A 16764-nucleotide genomic window follows, 5' to 3' on the forward strand; every position below is an offset into this window, starting at 1 on the left:
TATTTTTTCCAAAACATATAAGTAGAGTTTTATTCAATACTTTAACCCATGTCTCGGCTCTTTTTTCCTTTTGGTTACCTTCTTACCCATGGTGTGCCTGTAAAGCCATTCTGTCTTATTGTGCTAATTTGGCTTGATCGTGTTGTAGTATCTTAGCATACGTGGTCGGGGGGGGGGGGGGGGGGGACCCAGCCCCCGGGCTACCCTGTCACCCAATTTGTTTTTAAGTACAGGTGTCAGGTGACTGTGTCCACCTGTCCCATATTTGCTCATATTTTAGGGGGCAACCTCTGTGTATGTAGATCAGTTTTTTATAGGGTAGTGTATTGTTGACCTCAGCTAGCCAGTGTGGGAACTCCGGAGGATTAGGTCTCATCCAGGCCCTAGCGATGACTTTTCGAGCTGAAAAGAGTGTTTCGTGCACAAAGACCTTTTGGAATTTATTTATTTCGGGATCTGATAAAATACCCAATAGGCAGAGTTTGGGCTGCAGTGTTACAGGGGAGCCCATTGTGTCGTGGAGGAATCTCACCACTTGTACCCAGTATGCCTGGATTTGGGGGCACTGCCACAATAAATGAAAAAAGGTTCCGGTAGCTTGGTTACAAATTATGCACATTGTGGATTGACCCTCCCTGTATTTGGACAATCTTAATGGCGTGAGGTATGCTCTGTGGATCATGAAAAGTTGGGTCAAGCGGTCTGACAGTCTGGGGGACACTAGTTTGCATGCGTCTAGAGCATCACTCCATTCGTCGTCTGCCAGTGTGCCTACCTCTCCTTCCCACCTTGTTTTCAGGGCGTAGGCTGATGAAGTAGCCTGTGGTATCGTTAGCATTGAGTAGAACTGGGAGATTAGTTTTTTTGGGTCAGGGCATTTCACTGCTTCCATTAATGGGTTGCCTACCATGTGACATTCCCCCGAAGGGAACTGCGCGTAAAAAGCATGACGCAATTGCATGTACCTGAAAAGCATTTGGTTTGGGAGCATGTATTCTGTTTTTAGCCTATCAAACGTTTTTAGCCTGTCGTGGTGTACAATATGTAGTAGATAAATGATTCCTCTGGAGCTCCATAGTTCGCTGTCTGGTAGCATATCAAACTCAGGGAGGTTCGAATTGTGCCACAGAGGAGTGAACTCGTTAATCGTTGGTAGTTGGAGTCTATGCATGGACAGATTCCATATTTTGGTATAGTGATAAGGTAGTGTTTTACGGTTGGTGTTCCTGTCTGCCCCTGTGGCTTTCCCCGCTATCGCAGTTAGTGGGTCCTGTGACACCTGGGACCACCCCGGGCACACTAAGTGTAGGTATCTTTTCCTGTCTGTCTTATCCACATGGAATAGCTGGGATAGCTGCGCTGCGATGTAATAAATATTAAAGTCCGGCACAGCCATTCCCGCCAGGTCCGTGGGGTTTTTAAGTTTCTGCCATGCTATTTTATGTCTTTTATTGCCCCATACGAATGGCTTTATGATGGCTTCCATCAGCTTGAAATGCCTAAGCACCAGGTATATTGGCGAGTGCCAGATCATGTAGAGAATTTTAGGTAGGAGGACCATTTTGGTCAAATTTATTCGTCCCATTACTCCCAGTGGAAGGCGGGCCCACACCTGTGTTTTGTGCTTAAGCATTGCAAACAGTGGGGTTATGTTGAGTGTCTCGTAGTCTGCTGGGTCTTTTGTGGTTTTTATACCCAAGTATTTTATAGTGTCTACTCTCTGCAGGGGTAGTTCGGCCCTGTCCCTGGGTTGCGGGAAGCTGTCAAGAGGTAATATCTGGGATTTGTCCCAGTTGATCCGGAGGCCGGAGAACCTGCCGAATCGTTCTATAAGGTCCAGTGCTAGGGGTAAGGAACTCTCAGAGTCATCCAGGTATAGCAGGGTGTCGTCTGCGTAGGTGCTGATTTTTTCGGTCACATCTCCCCTGCTAAGTCCTTTAATTTCGGGGTGTGCCCGGATGGCCTCGGCCAAGGGCTCTGCCGCCAGTGCATACAGTAGAGGCGACAGAGGGCACCCCTGCCTCGTGCCCCTAGATAACAGGAATTGGTCAGATGGTAGTCCGTTCGCCAATACCCTTGCTGATGGAGATTGGTACAAGAGTTGTACCCATTTTATAAAATTAGGGCCAAATCCGAATCTGCCCAGGCACCTCCACAGGTATTCCCATTCTACTGAATCGAACGCCTTGGCTGTATCCAAGGCGACGATTATTCTGGACCCTATATTGTCATGTGTGGCTTGTAGGTTTATGAACAGTCTTCTAAGATTGAAGGATGTATTTCTGCCCGGCATAAACCCCGCTTGATCACTATGAATTAAGGAAAGGATTACTTTATTGAGGCGGATGGCTAGAATTTTTGCAAGGATTTTTATGTCTACTTGAAGTAGAGATATGGGGCGGTAGGACTCGGGAATAAGTGGGTCCTTCCCAGGTTTGGGGATTAATACTATGGTGGCCTCTCTCATGGATACTGGTAGTCTAGAGTCCTTGAATATGGCCTCATATAGCTGTAGCAGTCTGGGGATCAGTACTTCCGAGTATGTGGAGTAGAACTCCGCTGGTAGGCCGTCCGAGCCCGGGGACTTCGAGGCCGGGAATTCCGCCAGGGCTCCCGATACCTCGTCTATTGTCAGTGGGGCTTCTAGTTCCTCAACTTGTTCCGCAGAGAGCTGGGGGATTGTCAGCTCTCCTAGGAATGTTTCTATTGGGGTGGTGTCGGGTGAGGCTGTTGTTGTGTAGAGTTTGTGGAAGAATTTTTTAAAGATATCTGTAACTCTATGTGGTTCTGTTTCTATAGCTCCACTGGATGAACGCAGTGAGATTACCACTGGGGGTCTATCCTCGCTATGTATCAAATATGCAAGGAGTTTTCCCGCCCGTTCCCCATGCTCGAATGACCTTTGCCTATGGAAAAAAAGTTTTCTTTTGGACTTTTCGTAGTGTAGCTGGGTCAACACCCTTGAACAAAGTTTGAGGTTGTCAGCTCTGTCTGCAGTGGGGGCCTCGAGAAATGTCTTTTCAGCATCCCGGAGGCTCTCCTCCGCCTTAATTATAGCCGATTCTGACCCTCTTTTAAGATTGTTAATTCTGTTGGTTAGTATCATACGTGCGTGTTTCTTGAATGCCTCCCACACTACCTGAACCGAGGCGGACCCCTCGTTGATGTGAAAGTAGTTTCCCCACTCCGTCGAGAGGTCATCCTCCTCCGGCAACAGTGTCAGCCAGAAGGGGTTTAACCTCCACGACGTCGGAGGACGGTTGTGGGGGACGGAAAGCATGGCCCAGTAAGGGCAGTGATCCGATAGGGACCTAGGAGAGAAGCCCGCGTCCAACAGTCTAGGGAGGAGCACTTTAGATACCAATATTAGGTCTATTCGGGACATGGCTCGGTGGGACGTGGAGAAGCAGGAAAACCGCTTGTCTGCAGGGTTCCCGGTCCTCCACGTATCCACCAGGTTAAAATCAGATAGGAGTCTGGCAAATCTTGTGGGGTGTGACGCCATTGGTTCTGTAGTCGACGTGTTGAGTCTGTCTATGGCTGGATCTAGAACGTTATTGAAGTCACCGAGCCATACAGCAGGGGTGCCAGGATGCAAAGCCATGAAGTCGAACCCAGCAGCAATGACACCCGCGCTGAACGGCGGTGGTACATAGAACGCCATAAGGAGAAGCGTATCCCCGTGTATCTTAGCTTTCAGTAAAACATACCTGCCCAATGAGTCGACCACTGAGTCCTGGAGCTCAAAATGAGTACTTTTAGCGATTAAAATTGAGACTCCCCTAGATAGTGTAGTGTGCGTTGAATGGTACGCCCATCCAATCCACGGTCTCTTAAGCACTCTATGTGCGAGGCCTTCAGCGTGTGTTTCTACCAGAGCCACCACGTCAGCTCTCTGTTTTTTTAGTATTGAAAACACTGCCGACCTTTTAATTGGCTCCCTGAGCCCACGGATATTCCATGTAATAAATTTTAAGTTAGTCATTTGGATGTGTGCATGTAGTATTGAGCCCCAGGACTCAGATCCCCCCCCCACCCCCCAAATTGCCCAGCACATACACCGAAAAATGTGACCGGTAACAAGAACACCATGAGGTTATTGTGATAGCAATCAAATGGTTTGGACTTTGGGTAGAATAGTAGAACATTCGGAAATCTGAAAACCCCTTCCCCCCTCCCCGCTCTGCACCTTCCAAACCTGGTGCGAGCTTCAATCCCGAACTGCCAACTGGGCATAAACATTGTCCCACCTGTGGAAAAAAGGTTAGAACATGAACATGTGTGAATGGCAGTTGCTATACTAGGGTTACCAATATTCTTGGAAGTCCCAATTCGCATGCGTAGCGTTGCCGGAGATGGTTTGCTCCATTTCAGGTGGTAAACTGTATTGCGTGGGGCGAAAATACGCTGCGTGTCGTTGCGCATTTTAGGACTTTACTCGCCATTCTTGGTGAGTACTTTGTAGACGTTGTCAAGCTCCGTCGGTTGCCTATGTGGACCCAGTTAGGGTGAGTATGGGTAAGTAGCTGAGGTATGTCTTGGTGGCGTGGGGCTGCAAAACGCCCATTGAACAGTTGCTCTAGGTGGTATGTGGTATAAGATCTCATTGTTTGTTGTCATCTGGGTGCTCTTGAAGGGATATATTGCTGCGGTGTTGGTTAAAGTCCGGTCGTAGTCCATGATGTGTAAGGGTATATCCAGTCCCTGTAGAGGTGAAAAGAGGTTATCCGTCCCCGGAGAATAGGAGGGGGAATAAGAAAGGAGTGTAGGGACGGGCAATCCATCCCATGATTTTTTGCGTGAAGGTTCAAACTTAAATTCAATCCGTAGAGAGGGACTGAGTGCAGGAGAGTGGAAGATCCCCAGGGACCACAGGGGCATATAGGTGAGCAAAAGTGAGGCTGAGACTTATCCGTGGTTTTCCCTCTGTTCCAGCCAGGCGATGGCGGCTTCTGGGTCCTCAAAAAAGTGTGCTCTGTCCTCTCCCTCTACCCGGAGGCGGGCCGGGAAAAGCATGGCGTATTTGATGTTTTTGATGCGGAGGCGCCTTTTTACCTCCATAAATGTGCGCCTTTTCCGCTGCACCTCTGCAGAAAAGTCTGGATAAATCGCTATCATTTTGTTTCCCAAAGGGATGTTCCCTTTCAGTCTGCTGAGGCGAAGTATGGCATCCCTATCCCTGTAGTTCAGGAACTTCGCAATAAAGGTGCGTGGGGGGGCTCCAGGTGGTGGTAGTCTGCCCGACATGCGGTGTGCCCGCTCTACTACAAATGTAGGGGAAAAGGAATCTCTGCCGTATGTATCGCAGAGCAGATTTTCAAGAAACGTGGGGGGGTCTCTCCCCTCTGACCCCTCAGGGAGACCTACAAATCTGAGGTTGCATCGCCTGAGGCGATTCTCGATGTCATCTTGTTTCTGAATCAATTGATTCACTTGATGCTGCAGCTCAGATGTTGTATTTTGCAGGGGGGGGAGGGAGTCCTCCATATTGCTCAGCCTGTTCTCTGCCTCAGTGACCCTGCCTTTTAGTTTTTGAAAATCTTGTCTTACCAGTGAAATGTCCACCTTAACCTCTTCTATCCGCGCTGTGAGGGATGTCTGGCATACTGTTACAGCTTCCTGGCATGATGAGATCGCCTCCAGCACCCTCGCTGTGTCAGACCCAGCAGGAGGTTCTTCGTCCGGCGCGGCGGCGCCATCTTGGCTGGAGGGGTCCGTGCCTGGCCGGCGGTATTGCTCAAGTTTTGCGGCCGCAGCAGATGCCTTTTTGGTAGGTGACATGGCTCCTGTAAGTTGCCGGTACAGCGGCGGTATGTTCAGGGCTAAAGAAAGTCGTTTGTCGGTCCCAGGATGTGAGAGACGGATCAATGGCCGGCGGAGCTCTGTCTAGTTGCGTCCTACTGCATGCCGCTCCAGGCCACGCCCCTCGTGACACTGTATTTATTGTAAACATTGATTACATGTAATCAACGTATTGATTACATCCCTAGATGTCCCCCTGTAAGGAGATGCCGCTGATCAGCTCTCCTCGCCTCACACTCTGTCAGTGTGAGGCGAGGAAAGCTGATTACCGGCATCTCCTTGTTTGCATGTGACTGGCTGTGATTGGACACAGCCGATCACATGGTTAAAGAGCCGCTGACGCGGCTCTTTACACAGATCGGGGTCGTGCCGTGTCCTAGCAACACGGCGCGGGTGTGATCGATGCGCGCAAAAGCGGGCGTTCTGGGATGCCGTCATATGACGGCGTCCCAAAACGAGAGCTGCACCTCCCCCGCCGTCATTTGACAGTGGGCGGGCAGCAAGTAGTTAATGAGTGAAATATGTTTTTGACCCCCTATCAATCAGCAAGATTTCTGGCTCCCAGGTGTCTTCTATACAAGTAATGCGCTGAGATTAGGAGCACTCTCTTAAAGGCAGTGCTCCTAATCTCAGCTTGTTACCTGTATAAAAGACACCTGTCCACAGAAGCAATCAATCAGATTCCAATCTCTCCACCATGGCCAAGACCAAAGAGCTGTCCAAGGATGTCAGGGACAAGATTGTAGACCTACATAAAGCTGGAATAGGCTACAAGACCATCGCCAAGCAGCTTGGTGAGAGGGTGACAACAGTTGGTGTGACTTATTCGCAAATGGAAGACACATAAAATAACTGTCAATCTCCCTCGGTCTGGGGCTCCATGTAAGATCTCACCTCGTGGAGTTTCAATGATTATGAGGACGGTGAGGAATCAGCCCAGAACTACACAGGAGAATCTTGTCAATGATCTCAAGGCAGCTGGGATCATAGTCACCAAGAAAACAATTGGTAACACACTACACTGTGAAGGACTGAAATCCTGCAGCACCCTCAAGGTCCCCCTGCTCAAGAAAGCACATGTACAGGCCCGTCTGAAGTCTGCTAATGAACAACTGGATTGGTCATTGGTCAAGAACTGGGTGAAAGTGTTGTGGTCAGATGAGACCAAAATCAAGCTCTTTGGCATCAACTCAACTCGCCGTGTTTGGAGGAGGAGGAATGCTGCCTATGACTCCAAGAACACCATCCCCCACCATCATACATGGAGGTGGAATATTATACTTTTGGTGTGTTTTTCTGCTAAGGGGACAGGACAACTTCAAAGGAACGATGGACGGGGCCATGTACCATCAAATCTTATGTGAGAACCTCCTTCCCTTAGCCAGGGCATTAAAAATTGGTCATGGATGGGTCTTCCAGCATGACAATGACCCAAAACACACGGCCAAGGCAACAAAGGAGTGGCTCAAGAAGAAGCACATTAAGGTCCTGGAGTGGCCTAGCCAGTCTCCAGACCTTAATCCCATAGAAAATATGAGGAGGGAGCTGAAGGTTGGAGTGGCCAAACGTCAGCCTCAAAACCTTAATGACTTGGAGAGGATCTGCAAAGAGGAGTGGGGCAGAACCCACTCCTGAGATGTGTGCAAACCTGGTGGCCAACTACAAGAAACGTCTGACCTCTGTGATCGCCAACAAGGGTTTCTCCACCAAGTACTAAGTCATGTTTTGCGAAGGGATCACATACTTATTTCACTCATTAAAATGCAAATCAATTTATAACTTTTTTGAAATGCGTTTTTCTGGATATTTTTGTTGTTATTCTGCCTCTCACTGTTAAAATAAACCGACCATTAAAATCATTTTAGCAGGGGATCAAATACTTTTTCCCCTCACTGTAGGTTGCCAGTTTACCTCCTGATGGTCGGTGTGCTCATGCACAGCAATGTTTCACAGTTGTATCTTAGAAACACATTGCCTCCTGGGATAGCTGTGGGCCCAGAACAGAAACCCAAAAGATGTAATAGGGTAAAAAATAGAATAACATTTTTTGTACCTTTTCTGTAAGAATGGGGGGGGGGACAAAATAAAAGTTGGAGTGAGTTTAGTTCTGCTTTAATTGATAGGAACTATATGTATCAATTTATTGTTATGTGCTTTACTTATTTTTGAGACGTGGAATTCTGGGTTAGTAGAAACTTGTGTTTTTTTTTGTTTTGTTTTTTTTACTGAATATGTTATTGCTAAAGAAAAGGATTTTTCTATAATTTCTGTGTAACATTGATTTGTATTGCCAAAAACAAGAATGGGGGATTCTTCAAGTTCTGATATGGTTTTCCCAGCTCAGCTCTAACACCTGTACACCCCTTATAGAGCAGAAAAAACAAGCTTTACTGTAAATAAAATGTATATTCTTTTTTTTTTTTTATTTGTGCTGTTTGAAAAGACCCTTCAGGGTCCATTTATAAATCATTTGTTCCATGAATGTCAAAAGCATTTGTGCAAGCCATACAGAAGTGTCACAGTATTTTTTCAAAAACATTGTCAGCGCCATCTAGTGGCCAAAATGCAGTATACAGTAATTTGTTCATTGAGGTATTTCAGAAAACTTTACTGCATTTTGGCCACTAGATGGAGCTGACAATACACATTAATCTCTTAATAAAAAAAACAAAACAGTGAAGCATCATTCAGCTAGCTCAAATGCTTCTGACATGTGTGCAACTAATGATTTAAAAATAAACCCCTTAAATAATGTTTCTGGTACAATGTATACTATATATACATTTTTTTTTCTTGGTAAACGTTTTGTAATGTGTCACTGAAAAAAATACCTCCTGTTAATTGGTCAATAAAATAGGGATTTAAAAAAAGAAAAAAAAAAATGAAAATATATATATATATATATATATATATATATATTTATATATATATATATAATAGGATATTTTAAAAAAAAAGTAAAAAAAAAAATCACATGAATACTAGCTTAGGAGTTAATTAGGACTAATTGGGATTTTTAAGGGGTTAGGAAGGAATATGCCTTATAAAATAAAAATGAAGTTGTATCTCTTATGTTCAAAATCCTTTATTGGTTCATCACTCTTTAGCGTAAGCTAAGTGGTGGTTTAGGTCTGCCGGTCATTCTATTATGTCCATTTGCTGTTTTAGGGTCCGAACATCATCCCAGCAGACATCATCTTCATAGTGAAGGAGAAGCCTCACCCGCGTTTCGTCAGACAAGGGGATGATTTGATCTACACCGCGAACATCGAACTTGTGAAGGTAAAGATTGCGTCGCTTACTGACCAAATAGTAATTTGTAGAAGAGAAGCCGAGATATTTATCAACAATCCAGATAATCCAGTTTATTTATCACAGCTGAGAAACAATCAACATGTTTCAGAGCTCTGAATCCTTCATCAGGGCTTGGCAACGCTGGATTGGAAACAAAGGTCCCTGCAAAGAAGTTTAGGAATGATTTGATTTGATCTTTAAAATGATAAAGATTTTTAAATTCTAAGTTTAGTCAAAATAAAAAATGAATAAAAAATCAGCACAAGGGATGGCACTTTTTTTCAAAGCCAAGTGTCCCTTGTGCTGGTGTCTGCTATGTTAGTTGAAATCTGAAGTCCTCTGCACCCCCCCATATCCCCGCAGCCATAATCGTCTGATGCTGTGGGGATTCATAGAATTGGATGGACCTTTCACAGATACTCCTCAGGAGTGTTGACTATGCTTCGCCTTTTTTGCCTCCTCCCATCCATTCATAGAAGCTGTACTATCACTTCTATTAATGAAAAGCGCTCTATGAATGAAGGAGGTGGTCCTTTCATTCATCTACCCTTCCTCCGTCTATAGAGCATTTCTTTTATGGATGGAAGCTGTGGCTTCTATGAGTGGGGGGGGTGGAAAGGGCGAGCATAGTTTTTTATGAGTGCCTGTCACAGGTCCAGCACTTGTATCAATCTCTGCATCACCGGAAGATTAAAACTACTGGGGTGGGGTGGGGGGGGGGGGGGCAGAGGACATTGGATTTCAGCCATCAGCACAAGCGACACTTTTCATTTAATGTAAGTACAGTCCCTTGTGCTAATTTTTTTTTTTAAATGTTTGACTTTGATTATACCTGAATCTACCATCATATTGGACTCCTGTTCTCACCTGTGCAGCAGCACTCCCAGTGGATGAGGAAAGGGCAGCACTAGGAGCCAACCAAATGTTCTGCTTGCACAGGTGATTACAGAGAACTTACTGACAGTAGGAGAGAGCAGAGGGAGGATTAATTTGTTTATTGCTGCTCCTTCATTGTCCCTTTTAGTAGGCCGTGGAGGGAGGGAGGGAGGTAACACCACCATGCCATTGCAGCTGCTCCTCTTCCTTCAGGAGCAGGAAGGTAACAGCACCAGGGTCATGGATAAGGGGGTACCACCAGTCCTCCTATACAGGGCTCAGGCCAGCAGGGGGGCCCAGGTCTGAAGTATCATACCCGTACTTCAGTCTGTGCATGCTAAACTGCGTGCGTGGGGTTCCCGCAGGTTCGATGTCCGGTGGCCACCCGCGATCGCGGTGAGGAGAGGCAGATCCCCGTTAAATAAGGTGGATCCTTGTTCTGTCAGGGGACAGCTCTGAGATCTGCTATTCCTAGTGATCAGGAACAGCTATCTCTTTGTTGTCCCAGGCAGCCCATCCCCCGCACAGTTAGAGCACACACAGGGAACACAGTTAACCCCCGATCGCCCCCTAGTGTTAACCCCCTTCCCTGCCAGTGACACTTATACATTGATCACTGCATTTTTAAAGCACTGATCAATATAATAATGTCATTGGTTCCCAAAAAAGTGTCACTTGGGGTCAGATTTGTCCGCTGCAATGTCGCAGTCCCACTAAAAATCTCAGATCACCGCCATTACCAGTAAAAACATAAAAATAAATAAATAAAAGTCCATAAAACTATTCCCTATTTTGTAGACGCTATAACTTTTGCCCAAACCAATCAATATACACTTATTGCGATTTATTTTTGATTTAAAAAAAAAAAAAATAGTAAAAATGTAGAATACATATTGGTCTAAACTAATGAATACATTTTTTTTTTTTGGATATGTATTATAGCAAAAAGTAAAAAATATTGATTTTTTTTTTTTTTTTCAAAATTGTCGGTCTTTTTCTTTGTTTTGTTTTATAGCACAAAAAATTAAAACTGCAGATGTGATCAAGTATCACCAAAAGAAAGCTCTATTTGTGGGGTAAAAAGGACATGAATTTTATTTGTGTACAGTGTCGCACGCCCGCGCAATGGTCAGTTAAAGCATTGCAGTGCCGTATCGCAAAAAAATGGCCTGGTCATTAAGGGGGTAAAACCTTCCGGGGCTGAAGTGGTTAAAAAAAAATATATAAAAAATTGAAAGTGCCCCATCCCACTGTGCACGAAGAAGCGAATGCATACGTAAGTCGGGCCCGCAAATGTAATCGGTGTTCAAACCACACATGTGAGGTATCGCCGCGATCGTTTGAGCGAGAGCAATAATTCTAGCCCTAGACCTCCTCTGTAACTATAAACTGGTAGCCATTAAAAATGCTTAAATTGTCGCCTTTGGACATTTTTAAGTACCATAGTTTGTCATCATTCCACAAGTGTGCACAATTTTAAAGCGTGACATGTTAGGTATCTATTTACTCGGCGTAACATCATTCTTTCACATTATACAAAAAAATTGGGCTGACTTTTTTTTTTATCTATGGTTATGTTTTTTTTTTTTTTTTAATTTATTTATTTTTTAATAAATCAATTAAGTGTATTTGAAAGACCACAAAAATTGTGTTTGAAAGACCACTGCGCAAGTACAGTGTGACATAAAATATTACCACTACCGCCATATTATTCTGTAGGATCTCTACTAAAAAAAAATGTTTATATATATATATATATATATATATATATATATATATATATATATAATGTTTGGGGTGTTCTAAATAATTTTCTAGCAACAAATACTGATTTTAACTTGTAAGCAACAAGTGTCAGAAAAAGGCTTCCTTAAAGAGGAACTGAAGTCTGCTCACATAACTTGTAATAAAAACATCTTTGCCATTCTGAAGCTTCCCTCCAACCACTTTGCATATTATTTTATATATATATTGTGATTCTGTACTTGCCAAGTATGCTGCAGAAATCTCCCTCCACCGAGTCTGGCTGCATCCATTTTAACGGTGAGCAGCTGAAGCTGCTGCCTGTTCACTTCCTGGATTTACACAGACATGCAGAGGCACGCCTCCAGCTCTGCAGCTCTCATTGGCCCTCTTATGACTCATCCCCCCTCCCTTCTTGGCAAACTCTCACGAGAGTGATGGATGTGCATGATGTCATAAGGCTAGGCTAATGACCAGAAAAGAAACAGGAAGTGGGCTGTATAAGGGATTTACTGGCAGAAAAAAAATGTTTTACTAACCAAAGGTAAAATAACAACAAGAGCAGAAGATTTAATAGATGGGAAAAATGAAAAAAATGTCTGAAGTTCCACTTTAAGTGGTTAAACAGGTAACCTGTAAACATTTTTAAAGCATCACCTATGGAGATTTTTATGTACCTTGGTTTGGCACCATTCCACGAATGTACACAATTTTAAAGCGTGACATGTTAGGTATTTATTTACTTGGCGTAACATCAACTTTTATAGTTTACTAAAAAATTGGTTTCTATAGTGTATTTTTTTTTCCCCAAAAAATTTTGCGTTTGAAAAACTGCTGCACAAGTACCGTGTCACAAAAACAATTGCAGTGGCCACTATTATATTCTCTAGGTTCTCTGCTAAAAAAAAAAAATGTATAATGTTTGGGGGTTCTAAGTAATATTTTAGCAAACAAGTCTGATCTTTAAGTTAGAAGAGAACACTATTTAAGTTTTTATTGTACCTTCATACAATATTTCTAATATATCATTCTTGTCATAGTAACCACTTCCGGACCGCCGCACGCCGATATACGTCCTTACTTTGAAGAGGAATATCGTTGTTATGGCAGCAGCTAGCTACCATAGCTCCGGTATCCTCTTCTTCGGCCGGCGGTCTGGTTTACGATGAGAGGTCTCTGCGGCGGTTTCGCCTCGAGATCACTTTTATCGGCGGCGGGAGAGGGCCCCCCCCCCTCCTGCCACGCTCCAGTGCCCTCCGCCGCTTACCAGAGCCATCGGCAGCGGTGGAGGTGATCGGATCTTCACCCTTGCTGGGCATGGAGACGAGTGAGGGGAAGATGGCCCCCACCTGTCTCCACAACATTGCAGGGCGGAAGCGACGTCAAAACGTCACTTCCACCCATAGCTCTTAAAGGGCCATTTTTTTTTTTTTTTTTAAATTACAATTTTTTTTTCTTTTAATGCATTTAAGTGTAAATATGAGATCTGAGGTCTTTTTGACCCCAGATCTCATATTTAAGAGGTCCTGTCATGCTTTTTTTCTATTACAAGGGATATTTACATTCCTTGTAATAGGAATAAAAGTGACACGATTTTAAAAAAAAAAAAAAACTGTGTAAAAATAAAAGGTAAAATAAATAAGAAAAAAAAAAAAAATTAAAAGCGCCCCGTCCCTCCGAGCTCGCGTGCAGAAGCGAACGCATACGTGAGTAGCGCCCACATATGAAAACGGTGTTCAAACCACACATCTGAGGTATTGCCACGATCAGTAGAGCGAGAGCAATAATTCTAGTCCTAGACCTCCTCTGTAACTCAAAACATGCAACCTGTAGAATTTTTTTAAACGTCGCCTATGGAGATTTTTAAGGGTAAAAGTTTGTCGCCATTCCACGAGCGGGCGCAATTTTGAAGCGTGACATGTTGGGTATCAATTTACTCGGCATAACACTATCTTTCACAATATAAAAAAAAATTGGGCTAACTTTACTGTTGTCTCATTTTTTAATTAAAAAAAAATGTTTTCCCAAAAAAGCTGCGCAAATACGGTGTGACAGAAAGTATTGCAATGACCACCATTTTATAATCTAGGGTGTTAGAGAAAAATGTATAATGTTTGGGGGTTCTAAATAATTTTCTAGCAAAAAAAAACCTGTTTTTAACTTGTAAACAACAAATCTCAAAAAGAGGCTCGGACCTTAAGTGGTTAAGAATTATACAGGGGGAGTCGCCCCCTATCTATGTATATATCCCCCCTATCTATGTATATATCCCCCCTATCTATGTATATATCCCCCCTATCTATGTATATATCCCCCCTATCTATGTATATATCCCCCCTATCTATGTATATATCCCCCCTATCTATGACTTGCACAGCATACAAACTCTATGAAAAGGGACCCCCGGGTGGGATCTGGGCCCGGGACTTCAGCGCCGAAAAGTTAGAGCAACAGAATTGATCTCCACCAATAAATCCAATCATAGCTGCCAGTGCTGGTAAAATGAACTTGTGTAGAAAATGTGAGAGTTCAGATCAGGGAACCGAATCAGCAGAAATGGGTCATTGAGGGAAAGCAGCGTGAAAAATACAGTAAAACAGCGGGGAAAAAAATGCAGAACGTGATAAAAACGAAAAGAGAGGGGTCATTACTGGGCAGGACAATGAGCTTATTCAGGATGTCCGGAGAGTGACCTAGAAGGAAATAATCTGTAACATTTCTCATTCATATTATTATGTAAGGAATACATCTCTTACAGGAAGGATCCTCCCCCTCTGGGAAATCCTCTCACTGCTATATTGTTAAGCAAAGAACTATGGGAGTCACTGCTGCTTGGCCAATCACAGGGTCAGAGTTCACATAACGCTTGACGGTAACTGGTCAGACAACTGTCCGACCTCACACACCTCTCCTACCTGTGAGAACAGGCTGTTGGCCAGCAGCATCTGTTGGACCTTAGGTCTTCTCTGACCCCCTGACACTCGGACCCCAGAACTCATCGTAGGGATGGTGGGAACCCCTCATAATGGGCACAGCAGGTGTACAGACCCGGGAACTCATCGTAGGGATGGTGGGAACCCTTCATAATGGGCACAGCAGGTGTACAGACCCGGGAACTCATCTCAGGGATGGTGGGAACCCCTCATAATGGGCACAGCAGGTGTACAGACCCGGGAACTCATCTCAGGGATGGTGGGAACCCCTCATAATGGGCACAGCAGGTGTACAGACCCGGGAACTCATCTCAGGGATGGTGGGAACCCCTCATAATGGGCACAGCAGGTGTACAGACCCAGGAACTCAGCACAGGGATGGTGGGAACCCCTCATAATGGGCACAGCAGGTGTACAGACCCGGGAACTCCGCACGGAGAAAATGGAAACCCCTCATAATGGGTACAGCAGGTGTGCAAACCTGAGAACTGGAGGGATGGTGGTAGCCCCTCACAAAAGTTGTACAGTCCCAGGAGCTCATTGTAGGGATGGTGGGAACAACTCATGTTGGGTACAGCAGGTGTACAGACCCCGGAACTCAGCACAGGGATGGTGGGAGCCCCTCATAATGGGCACAGCAGGTCTCCAGACTCAGGAACTCAGCGAAGAGGTCTAGAAGGAAAGAAGATGCGATGGACATACTATACGATATTTTCATAACTAAGTACCCGACTACAAGCCAGCATTGTCCAACAAGCCACTATATTCACTAATGTAATTCCCTAGAGCTGATGGATGGGTTGGGATCTCTGTTTAGCCAGTAGAAACCTTTCATCTGTAAACCATCTGCACCATTTTGATATTTCAGCGCTGCACCTTTATACTTTGACCAGCAGGGGGCATTGTAGTACCGTGTTAACAGTTATCTCTCCTGTTGTATTTTGGACTCTGACCAGCAGGGGGCGTTGTATTACAGTGTTAATAGTCATCTCTCCTGCTGTGTTCCAGGCTCTGACCGGCTGTACTGTGGAAGTCGAGACATTAGACGAGAGAATATTAAATATCCCCATCAATGATATTGTGCAGTAAGTATTTGCATCATGTATGGGTGACCCAAAGGACAAAGAGTTGATGTTTAAAGTGAGCCAGAGCCGGGCCTAAAATACTTTTTAAAATAACATCAGGGACCTTGTGATACCTGCAGGTATCTGTATTCCACCACCTCTGGCTCAGACCCTTTGGTGCCTGCTCACCACAATCACTTGTAAACACAGAAGTCTGGTTTCCGTCTTTACAAGTGACAGCTCTGCACTCTGTATGTAATGCAATCCTGGTATTTAATGCCCCTTTAATATATATATATACATACACACACACACACACACACACACACACACACACACACACACACACACACACACACACACACACACACACACACACACACACACACACACACACACACACACACACACACACACACACGTTTGTGGCTACCTTGAGCCCTGTATCCCTTTGGGACCCCCCTTGGATCCTAAGCTTACACTGTACATGGGGCTCTTCAATCCAAGCCCAGATTAAAGTGAACCTCCTCTCCATCACAAACTCGTCCTCCTGCCTCCTCTCCCTCACCAACTCTGTGTAAGCTATATGAGTATTTGATGCAGCAGCTCTACCCTTGGATCGAGTTGTCCTTTTAAGGAATTCCCACCCCCCCTTCCCAAATGCATCCCACCTGGTCCAATACTTCCCTTCAACCTTGTTCCAGCAGCCATGCTGCACATGTAGCACCCTCCATTCCTATAGAGATCCATACTCCTGGGGCCTCCAGTGGTCCTGCTAAGTACAGTTATTCCCATAGGAATGAATGGGGCCACTGTGTCCATACAGTGTTCACGGGGGATCCACAAAGCACCACACTGGAGCTCAGTAAAATAAAAAAATGCCATTTAGGAATCCCTATTGGTACACTTCAAAACATTAAAAAGCAACAACAAATGCTAGTGTGTATATAACACTTTTTTGTGTAATCAACAATAAGTTAGGGTGTAGATTTATTCCAGCTGGTCCAGGGTGGCCCTTTACCAACTATGTTAATTCACCTTCCCTGTTCTCA

The 16764-nt window shown here is 44.6% G+C and overlaps 1 protein-coding gene across 1 annotated transcript in view; it reads left to right on the plus strand.

The window, feature by feature from the left end:
• DNAJB13 (DnaJ heat shock protein family (Hsp40) member B13) overlaps positions 1–16764 on the plus strand; it is a 28872-nt gene that overhangs the window by 10387 nt on the left and 1721 nt on the right. The window contains exons 6-7 of the mRNA XM_073612794.1: positions 8971–9084; positions 15657–15733. Coding sequence (XP_073468895.1) covers positions 8971–9084; positions 15657–15733 — 191 coding nt within the window. The remainder of the gene's footprint in view (positions 1–8970; positions 9085–15656; positions 15734–16764) is intronic.

This window comes from Aquarana catesbeiana, linkage group LG02 (genome assembly GCF_042186555.1).
Source record: "Aquarana catesbeiana isolate 2022-GZ linkage group LG02, ASM4218655v1, whole genome shotgun sequence".
Lineage (NCBI taxonomy): Eukaryota > Metazoa > Chordata > Amphibia > Anura > Ranidae > Aquarana > Aquarana catesbeiana.